The 16410-nt window shown below is 50.3% G+C and overlaps 1 protein-coding gene across 1 annotated transcript in view; it reads right to left on the bottom strand.

Annotated features, from left to right (window-relative positions):
- The window catches only part of DNAJC11 (DnaJ heat shock protein family (Hsp40) member C11), a 69974-nt gene that overhangs the window by 17703 nt on the left and 35861 nt on the right, over positions 1 to 16410 (bottom strand). Inside the window, exon 4 of the mRNA XM_039253253.1 lies at positions 15709 to 15810. Within this exon, the coding sequence (XP_039109184.1) occupies positions 15709 to 15810 (102 nt within the window). The remainder of the gene's footprint in view (positions 1 to 15708; positions 15811 to 16410) is intronic.

Raw genomic sequence — 16410 nt, forward strand, 5'->3', positions numbered from 1 at the left:
AAATGTTTATTTACTTATTTTGAGAGACAGGGTATGAGTGAGGGAGGAGCGAGAAGGATGGGGAGGGGGAAGAGGGAGAATGAGAGAGAGAGGGAGAGAAAGAGAATCTCAAGCAGGCTCTGCACCATTAGCACAGAGCCAATGCAGGAACTCCTAAACTGTTGAGACCATGACCTGAGCCAAAGTCGGGTGCTCAATGTCAAAGCCACCCAGGAGCCGCTGTACTGAGGTTTAATTTACATATAATAACATAACTGCACCCGCCCGAAGTGCGAAGTTCAGTGAGTTCTGACAGACATATAGACTCGCAAAACCGCCTCCACAATCACGACACGGAACACCTACCGCCCCCAAAGTAGTGTGGGAGCATGTGTTTCTGTCCCTGAGAAGGGGACACGCGAACAAAGCCGGGAGAGGGAGGGAGGGAGGAGGGTGCTGGAGCACTCGCAGCACAAGGCCCGGGAGGCGCGCTGGTCGCTGCCTGCGGCTGATCCGGGACGGCACCGGGGGTGGGGCGTCACCCAGGAGATGAACGGCCGAATTCTGCGGTTGTGCCACGTTAGCGGCACACGTTTACGGAACGCACTTCCATCATCATCACCAGTATTCTCATCGTCTACGCTGCCTTCAACTAAGAAGCCAGGCTGTTTGGTGGATAGGCTGTCACTCTGCACTCCTGGCACCTGCCACCATCCCCTCTAGTGGCGTGTGGGGTGCACGGTGCCCTCAGGAGACGGCGAAGATAACCCACCACATCCCTCAGCACCTTCTGGGCCAAATGTGAGCAGTTGCCGCCTCCTCCTCCTCCCAGCCCACCCGAGATGCTAGCTGGGGTGTGGCCAGGCTGTCACCGCTCCCAGTCTCGGTGGGGGGCGGATGAGCCCGAGGGGTGCTGCTGCCACTTGGTGCCATCAGGCAGGTGGCCTGCGCCTTGGCCCAGGACACGCGTGACGCTGTGGTCAGCCGTGTGCAGGGGGAACTGCGGGTGCAGGTGAGCACGGCCGGGAGACAGCGGCAGCCAGTCCTGCAGTCCTGCCACGGGAAGAATTCATCAAAACAGAATTACCGTCCTGCAAACAACAAAGCCCCCGCATATTTACGTCAGATGGCGGTACAATCAGGAGGTGGAACACCCCTTCACGGACCCCGGGAACTACTTTGGGTGTTGCGGTCCTATGGTCTGTGTTGTAGGGGAGAAGAGCCCACCGCCCAGCTGACCCCAGCTGGGCTCCAGCTCCAGCAAAATTCTCTTCACTCACCCTGAAATCTGAATTCCATACATTTTTCATGTCTCAAAATATAATTTTTCTTTTGATTTTTTTTTTTTGGATCATTAAAATATGTAAAAACCATTCCTTGTTCATAAGTCACATGAAGATCGACATTGAGCCAAACTGGGCAACCCCTGGTGTAAAATATGCAGGGCTTTTGTTGTTTTCTGGGGGGGATAATACTTTCTTTTTTGATAAATTCTTCAGGCAGCAATAAAATTAAACGCAGTATATATTTAACAACAACAAGCTCTCAATTTCCATTTTCTCAGCAAATTGATGAATTTGTAACTTGTATGAAATGTTTTTCAACCTCGCCCGTCCACCCGTAGCCTAACTCAGACCACACGAAAAGCAAGTCCTAAAGCTGCTGCAGGACCCCAGTGTCTCCTGTAATAGTTCACTGTCCCCTAAGGACCGAGCCTGGGAGGGAGGGAGGGGTGGCAGCACGGACTTACAGGTAACTGTGAAAAATGGAAGTCTTTCAGACCAAATGGTAGTTCCTCTGTTAATTTCACTCATGTTTCCGTTCTGAGGTCTGTAACACACACACACGAAAGACAGCACCATAGCTGTGTGTTCATTCTATTAGCAAAAGAACCTCACCGCAGCTAATGATGCCAGTTTTATGAGTGTTAACCAGATGCTTCAAACAGAGAATCGGTTAATCATCATAATCGTATGATTTGACTTATAAATGTGCAATACTGTGAATGATAGGAAATACGTATTTGGTCATCTGAATGACTAGATGTATTTGGTCCTCATCCATAGGGGTTTCCAGGTTCACAGCTCCTGAAACCCCTGAAATTTCAGGTGAAGGGGGCGATAAAAATGTCTCCGGTTATGGTAATGAAGGGACAGTGGTCTTCACCCAAGGGCGGGGGCTGGATGCCAGGAGGACCAACCAAGTGACTGGAGGGCTGGAAGGGGGGGTGGGGAGCGGGAAGAGGAGCCAGAGGCTAATGGCCAATGGCCAATGACATAGGTCAGTCAGACTACGCAATGAGGCCTCCATAAAGATCTGAAAGAGGGAGAGTAGGGTGTCTGGAGAGGGCACGGAAGCCCCCCGTACCCTTTCCCCAGACCTCGCTCTGGCTGTGGATTCATAAACATAAGTGTCCTGCAAGCCCCTCTAGAGAATTAAAAGAAGCCAGGGGGGAGCGTGCTGGAACCTGCAGCCCTCAGCCAGGGGCCGGGGGCTTGTGACTGCCATCTGAGGTGGAGGGTGGGAGCAGCGCCGCAGGACTGAGCCCCTAAGCCGTGCACTTGGAGGCTGTCTGCAGGCAGACGGCGTCAGAATGGAGCTGAATTCTTGGACTCCCTGCTGGTGTCTGAGGTTTGCTTGCTGTGTGCTGCCCTCATCCTCCGTGAGCAAACTGGGGGAACCCTATGAGAAATTGTTACTGTAAACTCCAGTCAAAATGTTCCACGATGAACTTAAAAAAACTTTTTTTAATGTTTTATTTTGGAGAGAGAGAAAGACAGGGTGAGCAGGGGAGGGTCAGAGAGAGAGAGTGAGATATGGAATCCGAAGGAGGCTCCAGGCTCTGAGCTGTCCGCACAGAGCCTGATGTGGGGCTCGAACCCATGAACTTCAAGATCGTGATCCGAGCTGAAGCTGGACACTTAACTGACTGACCCACCCAGGCGCCCCAAGCCTCTGACTCTTGATTTCAGCTCAGATCATGATCTTGAGGTTGGGGAGTTCGAACCCCGCGTTTGGGCTCTGAGGTGACAGCATGGAGCCTGCTTGGGATTCTCTCTCTCTCTCTCTCTCTCTCTCTCTCTCTCTCTCTCTCTCTCATTCACTCTGTCCCTCTGCTGCTCGTGTTCTCCCTCTTCTCTCTCAAAATACATAAATAACCTTAAAATACAAAACAAAACAAAAAAACCTGTGATGCTCTACCTATGGAAAATAAAGCTAGAGTTGTCGAAATGTACAAATATTTTTGTGATTACAGGGTAACAGCAATTTTTTGTGAAACTGATTCTGAACACACATTAAAAATGTGTGGCATGCCAGTGCATTAAAAATTGAATATTAGGAATGTCTGAGTCTTTAAAGAATTCCTTTTTATTTTTATTATTTTTAAAAAATGTTTTGCTTATTTTTGAGAGAGGGAGGGGGAGGGTCAGAGAGAGAGAGAGATACAGAATCGGAAGCAGGCTCCAGGCTCTGAGCTAGCTGTCAGGACAGAGCTCGACGCGGGGCTTGAACCCATGAACTGTGAGATCATGACCTGAGCTGAAGTCGGGTGCTTAACTGACTGAGCCACCCAGAAGCCCCCTAAAGAATTCCTTTTTAAGATGGCACAACAAACCCTGTGACTTTTAAAATATTTAAGAAATTGCAATCACTGAAAATAAAGCATGTAACTCTGCAACTGAGCTGCCAGGGAAGGACACACTGAATAAAATAAGAGTGCAAACATTTTTTTTTTCATTTTGAAATTCCCTAATGGTATTTTGGAATATCTCAATTTTTGGTAAGAATCTTTGGGAGGAGCTGTCATCTTTAATTAGTTAAATTTATCTTCTATCCTGGAGTGGAACGGAAAGACGTGCCTGCGGTTTTGTGGCTGGGGTGTAAATTTGATGAAGCACTCAAAGGATCATAAATAAAGACAATTTATAAAAAAACGTGTCAAAGGAAAATAATTCGAATGGAGGCGAAAAGACAATGCCTATGAGAACACTTGGACCAGAATATACATTCTGCAAGGAGAAAATTTATAATTGAGAGCATTTTCTCAATTAAGAATACTACAGTGCACAGAGAAGAATCAAATGTTAAAATTTTCAAAGTTACTAAATGCAAATGCATGAAGATGGTAGATAACGTCACAAAAGAAAAAAAAAAAACCCACTGAAGGTACTTTCTTCGGAAGAACGGTGGTGCCCAGTGCAGGAGTAAGAGCCGAAGAAGGCCCCCGGGGAGCCTGCCTGCTGGCACGCGACCCTGCGCAGAGCCCTCTCCTTGATTCTGCACAGGACCCGGGACTTGCTTTTGTCCAACAGAGTGTGGTGGGCGTGCGGGTGGGGCCTTCAGGGCTGGGTCACAGGATGACTCGAAGCTTCTTCCAGGCCTCTGGGGATGCTGATTGGGGAAGCTCACGAAGACAGAACGATCCCCGTCCCCTGAGGCTGCCTGTCCCCCCACCCCCAGGCTGCCCATCCCCCGAGGCTGCCATGCTGTGAGGAAGCCCAGGCCAGCCGCCACTGGGGGCGTGGGGGGAGAGCCACCTGGGAGGCACATGAGTGCCGATGCCCTCTTGGGCATGACCCAGCTGCCACTGGACTTCACCTGAATGAGGAGAGCCCCAGGGAGAACCATACAGCCGGGTCTGGTCAACCACAGGACCAGGAGAGAAAACCAAGCTGTTCACGCGAGCCACTAAGTTTTGGTGTGACTGGTTATGCAGCGATACATAACCAGAATGCAGAATATCAGAGATAAATAAAACTGATGAACCTTTAAGTACGTGAGTGTATGCCAAAAATGATTCTGCTTCTGCTACTTGTATTTATTTATTTAAATAGGCTCTATGCTCAATGTGGGGCTTGAACTCATGATCCTGAAATCAAGAGTTGCATGCTCTACCAACTGAGCCAGCCAGGCACTACTGCTTCTCCTACTTTTAATGTTCACATAATCAATAGAATTTTAAAAGTCTGCTTTAATTTTAATGTTTATTTAAAAAATTTTTTTTCTAATGTTTATTTTTGAGAAGCAGAAAGAGACAAAGCATAAACATGGGAGGGGCAGAGAGAGAGGGAGACACGGAATCAGAAGCAGGCTCCAGGCTCTGAGCTGTCAGCACAGAGGCCGACCCGGGGCTCGAAGTCACAGACTGTAAGATCATGACCTGAGCCGCAGTCAGATGCTCAACTGACTGAGCCACCCAGATGCCCCAATATTTATTTATTTTTGAAGGAGAGACAGAGCGTGAGAGGGAAGGGTCAGAGAGAGAGGGAGACACAGAATCTGAAACGGGCTCCAGGCTCTGACCTGTCAGCACAGAACCCGATGGGGGGCTCAAACCTACGAATTGCGAGATCATGACCTGAGCTGGAGTCGGTCGCTTAGCTGGCTGAGCCACCCCAGGGCCCCTAAAATTTGGTTTAATATACATAGGTATGTTTTTTTAAAGACAACACTTTAATTTGCCCGGACCACTGTCAGGATGCTACTCGCCATGAATGATGTAAGCCACCGGAGCGCCACAGGCAGGAGGCCTGGTCCGACCCTCATTCGGCAGGCTCTCTGGCTGCTGTGTCGGTGAAGGAAGGAGGCAGGGAGAGCCTCTCATGTGACCCGCGGGTGGCGATGGCCGGAATGGTGGAAACCACAGTCTTAATGCTGGGGGTTTGGTAACTGGCCACCTCATTCGGCTGGTTAGTCTCGGTAGGTTTCAGTTGGTTTTCTAGGGACAGGCAGTCACATCCTGCACAGAAAACTATAGCCCTTTCAGGACTTAAATTTCTTTTTTTTACCTAACTGCATTGGCTAAAACTTCCACATGTTAAATACTTTCCTTTGCTAAAGAAAAATTTTATTATGATACATATTTGTGTTAACTCTACACTGATAATCAACCTGTTCAGCAGAGGGCAGAATAGCCTTTAAAAGTTAAAAAATATTGCTCAAGTCATCACTTTTTCAACTATTTTGTTGTTGCTTCAAACAAGGCCAGAATAACCAAATACTCCAATAAGCCTGTGACTTTTTTTTTTAATGTTTATTCATTTTTGAGAGAGACAGAGACAGAGCACGAGCAGGGGAGGGGCAGAGAGGGAGGGAGACACAGAATCTGAAGCAGGTTCCAGGCTTCGAGCTGCCAGCACAGAGCCCGATGCGGGGCTTGAACCCACAAATCATGAGATCATGACCTAAGCCGAAGTCAGATGCTTAACCTGACGGAGCGAGCCCCCCACGCACCCGAGGTGGTGACTTCTGAGACTCAGCAGGCTTCTGGTGTTGATCCAGCTGCTGATCCAAGTCTACAGAAAAGGCCTCACCCCAGAAAGGTCAAGAGAGTCGCTGCACGGGATGCCGGGCTCAAGCGCCAGCCACGCCTGATGAGAGGGGCCGTCCCGGAGAATGAGTGAGCACGCCATTCTGGGAGCACAAGGACTTTTAATATTTTAAAGAGTGGTTCGGATGTCTGCCTCCTGCTGTTCTTCTATTTCAAGGAGAGAACCTTCTCCAAATGAATTGGTCACAGTTCTCAAACTGGGCAGCTTTCTTCTCCATGTGCTAATGAGGCTTTTGGGGGCAACTTACAACTCACTTTCAGAAACTTTCAAGGCCATATGCTTTTATATGAGAAGTCACGACTTTGAGGGGTGAATGATCTGAATTCTGACAGAAGATCAAAAATATCAAGGAAAAGAGAAACATAAAACAGATCGAATGCTGGGTAAATTAATGAGCCAGTGCTTTCCCAACAACTTTTAATTCAATGTTTGGAGGTTTGTGTCCTTTTATTATTAAATTGTAATTAAACCACATTTTTCAAATAAAGAGTTTACAGGGGCGCCTGGGTGGCTTAGTCGGTTAAGCGTCCGACTTTCGCTTGGGTCATGATCTCGCGGTTCGTGGGTTCGAGCCCCGCGTCGGGCTCTGTGCTGACTGCCAGCTCGGAGCCTGGAGCCTGTTTCAGTCTGTGACTCCCTCTCTCTCTGACCCTCCCCTGTTCACGCTGTCTCCCTCTCTCCTAGAAATAAATAAAAAAACATTTAAAAAAAAAAAAAAAAAAGAGTTTACAAAGGAAAATACTCGCACATTTGACTTCAGTTTTCTAGAGCAGGGTCACCAAACTTTTTCTGTCAAGGGCTGGGTCGTATGTTAGGCTTGTAGATGACCACGGGGGAACCACTCAAGTCCGTGCTGTCACTGAAAGAGCTACAGGTCGTACTTAATGAATGAGCTTTGCTGTGTCCCACACAAATAAAAAGGCTTCCAGTGCAATTACCTCCAATAGTACATTTGGATTTTTGGTTAAACCAATAGCACTGTTCTCTTGAAACCCTCCGCCTGCCCATAGTGGAGGCTCAAGGACTAAGAGAGACGACAGAGAAGAGGTGCTAACCAAGCCTTAGAAACTGGAAAAGGATGGAGATGGCCACGGACTGAGCAGAGGAAGCGGAAACCAGGCTTCTGTGGGCTCAGGAACCGGAGGGACTCCGGGAGCTGCCTGCTTGCTCAGGAGACAAGTGACAGGGGCCTGATCCTTGAAGAAATCAAGGGGAAGGGGAGCTAGGTCCAGTGGGAGGGGTGGGGCAGGCACCAGAAACAGGGGCAGGCGAAGCTCACACTGGATGGTCATGTCCCGATGGCCCTCCCCGTAGCCAGGGAAGAGGCCGGGGCTTTCCCCTCCGGAGCAGTGTCGCCTGCTAAGGGGAAAAGCCCTTTCAACGCTGACCTCTGTGGGGGGTGGAGGGAGTAGAGACCACCAGTGACAAGCCCTGGCAAGCACTGGGCCCTTCTGGCTTGCTCCTCACGACAGACGGCCTGAGATCACCACGTGTTCGATGAAAATCTCCAACACGGGAGGTCTGAAACCAAGTAACGACCAGAAAGAACGAGAAAGCAGCAGAGACTACAAATGCCAAAAAAAAAATGGCAAACAATCTGTACGCAGTATCCTTAGAAAAATAAGATCTTGCATTAACCATAAAAAAAGTTTATGAATGCTACGTGCCAGGGACCCTCCCAAGTGTTCAAACACGGATCTTGTTTAATCTTTTCAGTGACGACACGAGGTAGATACTGCTATTGTCTCCACTTCACAGATGAAGGCACCAAGGAACAATGAGACCGAGTGTCTTGCTCAAGGCCACATAGCTGGCAAGTGTTGGAGGCGGGATGTGAATGCAGGGCACCTAGCTCTACAGCTCAATCACCAAAGCCCTACCTTGTATCTTCCCATGAATTAGAGAAACAATGATACGTTTGAGAATAGGAACGTTCTTGGATGTTAAAAAATACAGTAGGAATTTTCATATTAAATACAAAGCCGCAACTAAATATTAAGTTAGATTCAATTCATAACATGTGCGTCTACACATCCTGTGAAACGTACGCAGAGAACATGCTTTTCCTTAGCTGAGGATAAAGACACAATCCGGACATTCTGAGTTAACGCGGAGGCCACATTCTACCTCTGGAAGGCAAAGCGGCAACCTCTCTTACGGCCGAACACCCGCCCATCTTATGACCCGTCACTTCTCTATCTGGGTGTTTGAGGGCACCCTTGTGTGTGTGCACCAGGAGACAGCACGAGAACCTTCGCAGCGGAATGTTCATGATGGCAAACACCCGGAAATGAGGGTGAGTAAACTGTGGGTCACAGCAACGAGAATGAACGAGCCACAGCTTCACGCAACACGCAGACTCTGAAAGAGTATGCGGTGTGAGCGGAAAACAAGTTCCAGGGGACCACTGATAGCCTGGTACCATTTTTATAAAGCTTAAAAACAGTAAAACCCAGTGTATTGCTTAAGCATACATCCGATTTTTCCTTAACGTTTATTTTTGAGAGAGAGAGTGCGAGCGAGGGAGGAGCAGAGCAAGAAGATAGAGGATCCGAAGCAGGCCCTGCGAGGTCAGCACAGAGCCGATGTGCGGCCCGAACTCAGGAACCTTGAGATCATGACCTGAGCCGAAGTCGGACGCTTAACCGATTGAGCCACCAGGCGCCCCCAGCATACACACGATTTATGACAAAACTTAAAAAGCAACACAAGGGTGACCATTTGGACGGTGTCTCCTTCTGGCAGGGAGATGGGGCAGGTGGGGACATGGAAGGGGATGAAGGTGTAGGGAATGCTCTTGTCCTGGGGTCACGCGGTGGGTCCCCACGTGTTCTTCACTCCGGTTCGGGTTTATATGTTACATGTGATCCTTTGTATGTGTGCATGTGCGTATGCACTGAAGTTATTATTTTTTCTTTTAAAAGACTTAAGTAAAGTAGGAAAAGAAGGACACAGAAACTGGTCTTCCAGGCATCTTTTATAATGATGCTACTGGAGGAAGCACAGAAAAGGAGAAATCAGGGAGACAGGGAGGTGTGGGAGCCAACCAGGAAAGGGCCGGGAGGTTCTGTCTGGTGCAACTGAACAAACAGGCATTCCTAGGACACTGGGGAGGAAAGTCCCGGGGCCCCAGCTGTACAGCAGGCCTGGAGAGGGTGCAGGGAGGAGGATGAGGGGGTCTTGGGAGGTGCCACCTGGATGGGCGAGAGTGACAGAGCACCTCAGGAGTGGGACGGAAGGGGGAAGGTTCAGTCACAGTCTGGAAACGAAGTAGTGACGGATTTACAGAAAGCTCATCAAAGGAACCTAGGAGACAGTTACTAACAGCATGAAGAAGAAGCCTTTTAAGAAAGGTCTGGTTGTCGTAAGCCGCCTGGCTCAGCTGGGCATTTATTTTGGAACCTTCATTTAACCCAAGAGGGGGTTATAACCACTCTGGGTGGACGAGGATGCTGGGAAACTGGAAAAATGGAGACTAGCGTAAACATGCAACGCTGGAATACAGAAGAACTGCCTGAAGCAAGAGCTCAGGGAGTGGGAGTGGCAGGTTCCCCCCTGGGTCAGGGGTGGGGGGCAGGAGGCAGGAAAGACGGCTGGTGGGAAGGCCGGCTGCTTGTTTCTGTAGTGAGGTTGGTACCCGACTTTCTCAACTACTTACGCATATTACTCTGACCACCAGAAACTGAGAAAAACTTTCCCCACACCGTAGACTTCAAAACAGGCGTCTACTTAAAAACGATTAAAACCTCAGAAAGTCCTATATTCATAGGTAAAAATCCGCAGACTTCCGGTGCCGCTGAGTCTGAGGCTCCCTCTTCAGGAGGGGCCAACATGACCAAAGGACACCACTCCTCGCAGGCGGGCCCGGAGGCCACCAGAGGTCATCAGAGCCCTCCAGCCGGGACAGAGCACCACCCGGCGGCCTGGCATCCACGCCCACACCACTCTGTGAACAGCCAGGAAAACGTATTTTTATCTTGATTATATAACTGCCCCCCTTCCCCCCACTTCTTGGAAGACACAGGTCCTTGCTGCTCTGTGTTCAGGATGAGACGGTCGGTGAGGGTGCAGTTTCCTCCAGTCCCCAGAGGCCCGCCTTGTCACCACTCCTTAGACCGAGCCCAAATCATCTTTGTGCTGTTGGCTCTGTTCTCTCGAACTGTCACAAATTAAGGCCAGTTGCTGCTTCTCAACAGGGAAATGGGGGCTGTGCCTCTCTGACCTCAGCTCCTACTAATTTCCACCATCCCTGTTCCAGGCACACAGGTCTCTTTGCTACCCTCGAGCAGACCAGAACTGGCATCCCTTTGCACTGGCTGCTCCCTCCCTCCAGAAGGCTCTTCCCTGACGTCCACATGGATGACTCTTCTTGCCTCGTCTCTGTTCCACTGTTACTATCTCAACAAGGCCTGACCGCCCTATTTCAACAGCTTTCCTCCCCGCTTACCTTGACCTAGCTTCCCGCCATAGCACCGGCACCTCCTTAACATACTATATGATTTACGTACTGTGTTTGTCGTCTCTCTCAGCTAGCATCTAAGAGGGACGGGTCTCGTCCGTTATTCTCTGCTGCACGTCCACATCTGGACAGGACCTGGCTCCTTACAGGTGCCCAATTTAAAATGCTCTGTGAGTAAATGAATCACCTTTATCTTACCCATTCCCAGCCCACTAAACATTCTAAACTGTTAATACGAAGCCGAGTCAAGCAAAGACCACCATCTCTTCCTGCCTCCCCTTCCCTTAGCTAGCACCTCTAACCTTGCCATCTACTTCACCGGGATCTTTTAGAATCTTGAGTTTGTCCTTTGGCATTGGGTCACCTGTGAATATGACAAGCACATCTTCATGGACGTCATTCACAGAAATTCTGAGCATGACAAGTTATAGCCTTTTTCCCACAAGGAGAAGCTTCTTACCAGGCTGGGAATGATGCATGAATCAATCCTCTCTGAGTAAAATCAGGTGTTCATTTAGCCAGGAATGTTCTGTTCTGAATGATGTGCATGTTTGTATTTTATCTGGCCATAAGGATAATGTGAGACACTACTGTCAAATGCATTCTCAATTACTAATTGAAAATTCCACCCAGAGAGGCAATTGCTTTAAGAGGCACCGTGCAGTTTGCCAGTTTTATAGCTGACGAGCCCATGGTGGCTCTTGTGAGATGGTCTCTGCAGATTCATTCTGGGATCGGAGTTGGAACCCGTGTTCTCCGATGTTGGAGGATCAAACTCAAACTTACCAGAGTTTCCAAGGACGCTGTGCCCACCGTGACCTCCCCGCACAAACTGAAGTCTCTAACCCTGAAGCCTTGTTTCGAAGTGGTTACATTGCCTGGATGGGAGAGTGGCTGGACCTTCTCTTCCGCAAAGACTATCTTCATCCAACAGCCTTCTCGGACTCGGTCCCCTCTTCCTTGCCAGCTTCCCAATTTCTTCACTCTCAGTAGCTGCCCGTTTCTACACACGCTACGTCGCCCCTTCCTGCCACTGAGCGCAACCGACATATGGGCTCGAACAGCTTTTCTTCGGCACGATTTTGCTGTCAGCAAAGCCGAGTCAGTTTACGACATTAGAGCCATTTCCACTGAACAGACTGAAGTCACAGCCATGGGCTCACTCGAATGCCTGTGATCATTAGCCGCGGCAACTGAAACCCCAGCTTTTCAAAAGCCTTTTAAAAATAATTGAGTAATGTAATCCTGCATCTTTATGAAAACACTTTGGGATTTAAAAACATTTTTACTGTTATACGTCTTCCTTGATACATTTTTTAAATGTTTCCTGATAGAGCTGGATTGTACTTTTAAGCTATTACAGGAACCGAACCAGTAAGCTGGCCTTTCTAAAACCGGAAAGGAGGTCTTGACAGGGAGTCTGCGTTAAGCTCTGTTACAGCAGAAGGAGAATGGAAGGTTCAGGAAATAATGCGCTGATCTCCAGGAATATAAAGGAATCAGAAAGCAAGCAGTCTATACCCTCCGAGGCAGACAATGACAGCCCCCAGACAGTCTTTGACGTGACAGTTAGCTTCACACGGGAGGGAGGCGAGTTCATGAGAAGGCAGTAACAGAGTCCGACAGTGCTGCCTGAGGTCTGTGGTCTGCAGACTCCCGGAGAGGCTGCCGTCAGAGAGAGAGAGGTTTACGGGGAAGAACAAAGAAAGGAATTAAAATAATCACCATGAAGGGAACATGGCACAGAACAACTCTGCCGCATGATCTTGAGTCTCTGAAAGTCAAGATGCGTCAATGCATTAAGCAAATGAAACCGAGATCTTGAAGAGGGAGGGAGGGTGGCCACGGTGGTCCACTTAAGAGTCCAGTCACACGTGGTGCTCTGGATGTGGAGGGAGCCTCGTCGTCTGTCCAACCACAAACTGCCCCCTGAGCCTCCTCAGTGTGAGGGCCTGGGAGATCCTAGGAAGCCAGCAACCTGAGCCTGGCATTTTCCAGCAGAGAACACGGAGGACTTCACTGTCGCACAGCAAAGACAGGAAACAGAGGCAATTAAACGAAGGGCTTTGGGGTCTTTCGACCCTAAGCAGTGGGCTTTGTGGCAAACTTTCCAATTCACACAAGAGGAAACTGAGCGAAGACCGGAGAAGTGACCTGACCCCAGGCCGAGAAGAAGAGGGTGGAATCAGAGTCCCGGTGCAGGGCTCCCGATTCCCAGAGGAAAGCGCTATGGCGCTGCCTCCTGTGTCTGGGGGCCTGTCCCTGCGGGAGTGCGTGTGCAAGTGTGCCATTGGCGGCTTGCACCCGAGAACTGGCGATTCTGCTCCTTATTTCCAAGTCCCACCGTACTTTCCAAAGCTCGTTTCACCCAAACCAAGACTCACAGGTAGCTGGCCACACTGAACCACCACTAGGCCAAGGCCACAGGAGAAGGCGGACGGTGTTGTCAGAGGGCCATTTTGAAATCCCAATGGCCAGCCCCCATCCAAACCCACCCCATGGGCCCAGAACTGCCTGATCAAACCAAGTCTCTCCCACGCGGTGCTGGAGGAGACACAAAACAAAACAGAATTCGTAACCTCGATGGTATCTAATGAGCACCATTTTGCAGTCACCCCCCAGGCACGTCTGTTTCTAATACACTGACACCTATTTCCTGTCTTTTCAATCATTTCCCAACTTGGCGTGGTAGTTAGGAAGGTCAGGCGGCTTCCTTTTACAGACGAGAAAACCAAACAGGTCACATGCTTTGCTCTGGTCCTGCATTAGCGGGTCATAGTATTTCCAATCTACGATTTTTTCCCATCCGACCTCTCTGCCTGATCTTCGTACATACAACCCATTGGCAAATCCCCACCCAACAAACTCTGACGGGTAACAATGGAGAGAAATATCCACCCAAGTCTCAGACAACAATTACCACAAATGTGCCTCGCTGGCCAGTCCCCTGTGATGACAGGTCGGTGCTGAGCCTGATGGTCATTGTCAGGAGAAGGCCATCCCTTGTGGGCTTCTTAAGGGAGGAGACCTTCCTTTTCTTTTTTTTTTTAATTTTTAAATGTTTTATTTATTTCTGAGAGAGAGAGAGACACACACACAGAGCATGAGCAGGGGAGGGTCAGAGAAGGAGGGAGACACAGAATCTGAAAACAGGCTCTAGGCTCTGAGTCAGCTGTCAGCACAGAGCCCGATGCGGGGCTCGAACCCACGAACCGTGAGATCACGACCTGAGCCGAAGTTGGACGCTTAACCGACTGAGCCACCCAGGCACCCCTCCTTTCTTAGGATGAGAGCATTCCAAACCTTCTGCTCAACATGGAAAGCAAAACCCTCAGAAATGGAACAAAACCTCTCCTCAAAATGCCGCACAGCCAAACATCTGGTTATCACTCACTATTTCTGGTTAGAAAATGTCTTATTTATTTGGAAGCAGTTTATGGGAGTAGCAAAGCATTAGGAATTTTACAATAACTTGCACGCTTGTGTGAAATGGTCACAGCTGTGCTCCCTCATTCCACAGCAACATGGCCTGGAGACATGTTTCCACAGAATCCTGGGAAGCGACCGCCGCGTACACCCAGATGGCCAATCTCATCGCAGGACACGGAGGCTCAGGCTACCGTGACGCTCTCTTTCCCCTTCATCGCTCCGAATGCAGCAAAACTCCAGCCAGAACAGCAAGGACACCAAAGCAACAGCTCGCTCCCGCCAGGTCCCACCCCGTCTCCTCAACCCTCATCCCATCTGCCGACACGTACTTTCAAACCAGACCTCCCCGCGGCGGGGGGGGGGCCCTGAGCGCCGGCTCCACCGAGCATGGCTCAAGGACGGCGCACAGACCCTTAGTGCCCCCCACTGTGTCACCCGCCCTGGGTCGGTTCAGCCAGGGTTTCGATTCTCCGCCTGCCTGTGACCGTAAGATGGCCCCGCACCACTGACGCCGTCATCTGCTGCGGGGAGGCTGGGCAGGAAGGAGAGGTGTCGGCATTTATAAATATACTTTGAAATGCAGGCTTCAAATAGATGGGAGTGTTCTGAAGATACGGTCCTCTAAACACTGTAGGAGTCTTGGAAAAAAAATCCACTTTCTAGAAAGTATTTGATCAGAAGTTCATATCATCACACTTCCCGGCTGTAAGCCAGCATCTGTTCTTTTTCTTTAGGAGGTTTACAGGCTGCTCGCCAGGCCACCCCGGCCGCATGGAGGAGGCTGGCTGCTGAGGCCCCTTATCAGGTGCAGCTGAACAGGACACTGGGGCCACGTCCGATCAGCCACTCACAAAGCCGGCACCCCACGCTGACGGGGAGCCCCATTTGCCACGGGGCTGGTGCACGCACTCTGACAATTTGCTTCCCTTAACAGATCAGAGGAAAAAGGTATCATCCCTAGGATGGAAAAGCAGCTCTTAGACTCAGGCCCGGCACTAGGTCATGGGACTCAAACTCCCTTGGGGACTTGGTGGAGTTAAAGGGGGTCACGTCACTACCAGAACAGCCTGGTGACAGGTGTTCACGGCACTGGTGTCGGGTGGGTGAATGCCGGGGCCTGCGCGAGGCAGTTTTTGGAAATGTCCCACACCCTCGGCGCTGCAGGGCATCATGCTGCTTCAGAGTGTCAGGTGGCTGGTGACAGTGTCCTTGGTCACCCGCCAAGGGCTTGGGCAGCACCAGTGCAAGAAAGGGTCCCGGGGACCCTGCCTGTGCTGCTGCCTGGGAGGTGTCCTTGGCTTGGGATGGGTTTGGTCTTCCCTGCACAGGGTTCCAAACACTGTTCTCCAGGTCCTGAGCGGCAGCTTTGATGAGAGCCACCCCGAGCTGCTTTCCAGAAAGAGGCTGTGTTATCTGAGATAACAGAGGCAACATTTCGTGCCACCAATTCTGAACGTTCTTGCCACTGATGCCATGGATGCTGGGCCTGCCTCTGCGGGCCCTGCTCACCTTGGGGTTGGTGCGCTGCTGCAGCCTCCTCTCCTCCCTCTCTCTCTGCAGCCGCTCGAACTCTTCCCTGATTTCGGCTGGCGTTCTCCTCCTTTCCACAACCTGCGGGCAGTCAGAAGGAGGAGGCAGTTAAGGACCCAGAGAGCGAGGAAACATACATCAAGAGTGGATGTCGTTAACTGTTGGCGGGTCCGTGTGGCCCAGGTCTGGCCGTTCCCTTCCCGGGACTCTAAGAGCGGCAGCGACACCCTGACGAGCCTTTCTCCCACGGACCCAGGCCCCGGTGAGGCCAGGCTCTTGGTCGTAGCCACTCAGCTCTGCCCGCTGACCATCCCCGAAGCCGTGCTTTCCCTCAGCTCTCCAGACAGACATAAGCACGGTTTCCTTCGTCCCAGTAACTTCTCTCTGAGGCTGCAGGAATCTTACAAAGAACATGTCACCTTAAGTCGCATGGTCTAAATTTCCTAACGAGTCCCAGCCCAGAAAATGAACGTTAAGGATGAAAACAGAGGGCGAAGGTGCCCACGACAGCCCTGCCGTCTCTCCCCAGTGTCCTGGGGTCATCGCTGGAGATGCCTGCTGAGCTTCAGCCACCAGGCCCGGGGGGTTTGTACAAGTGTGGGACTCTTCCCCCTACAACATGATATGACCCCGAGCATCTATGACGCCAGATAGACCTTAGCATAAAACAGCACTCAGGTA

This window comes from Hyaena hyaena, unplaced genomic scaffold (assembly GCF_003009895.1).
Source record: "Hyaena hyaena isolate Hyena2069 unplaced genomic scaffold, ASM300989v1 scaffold_443, whole genome shotgun sequence".
NCBI lineage: Eukaryota > Metazoa > Chordata > Mammalia > Carnivora > Hyaenidae > Hyaena > Hyaena hyaena.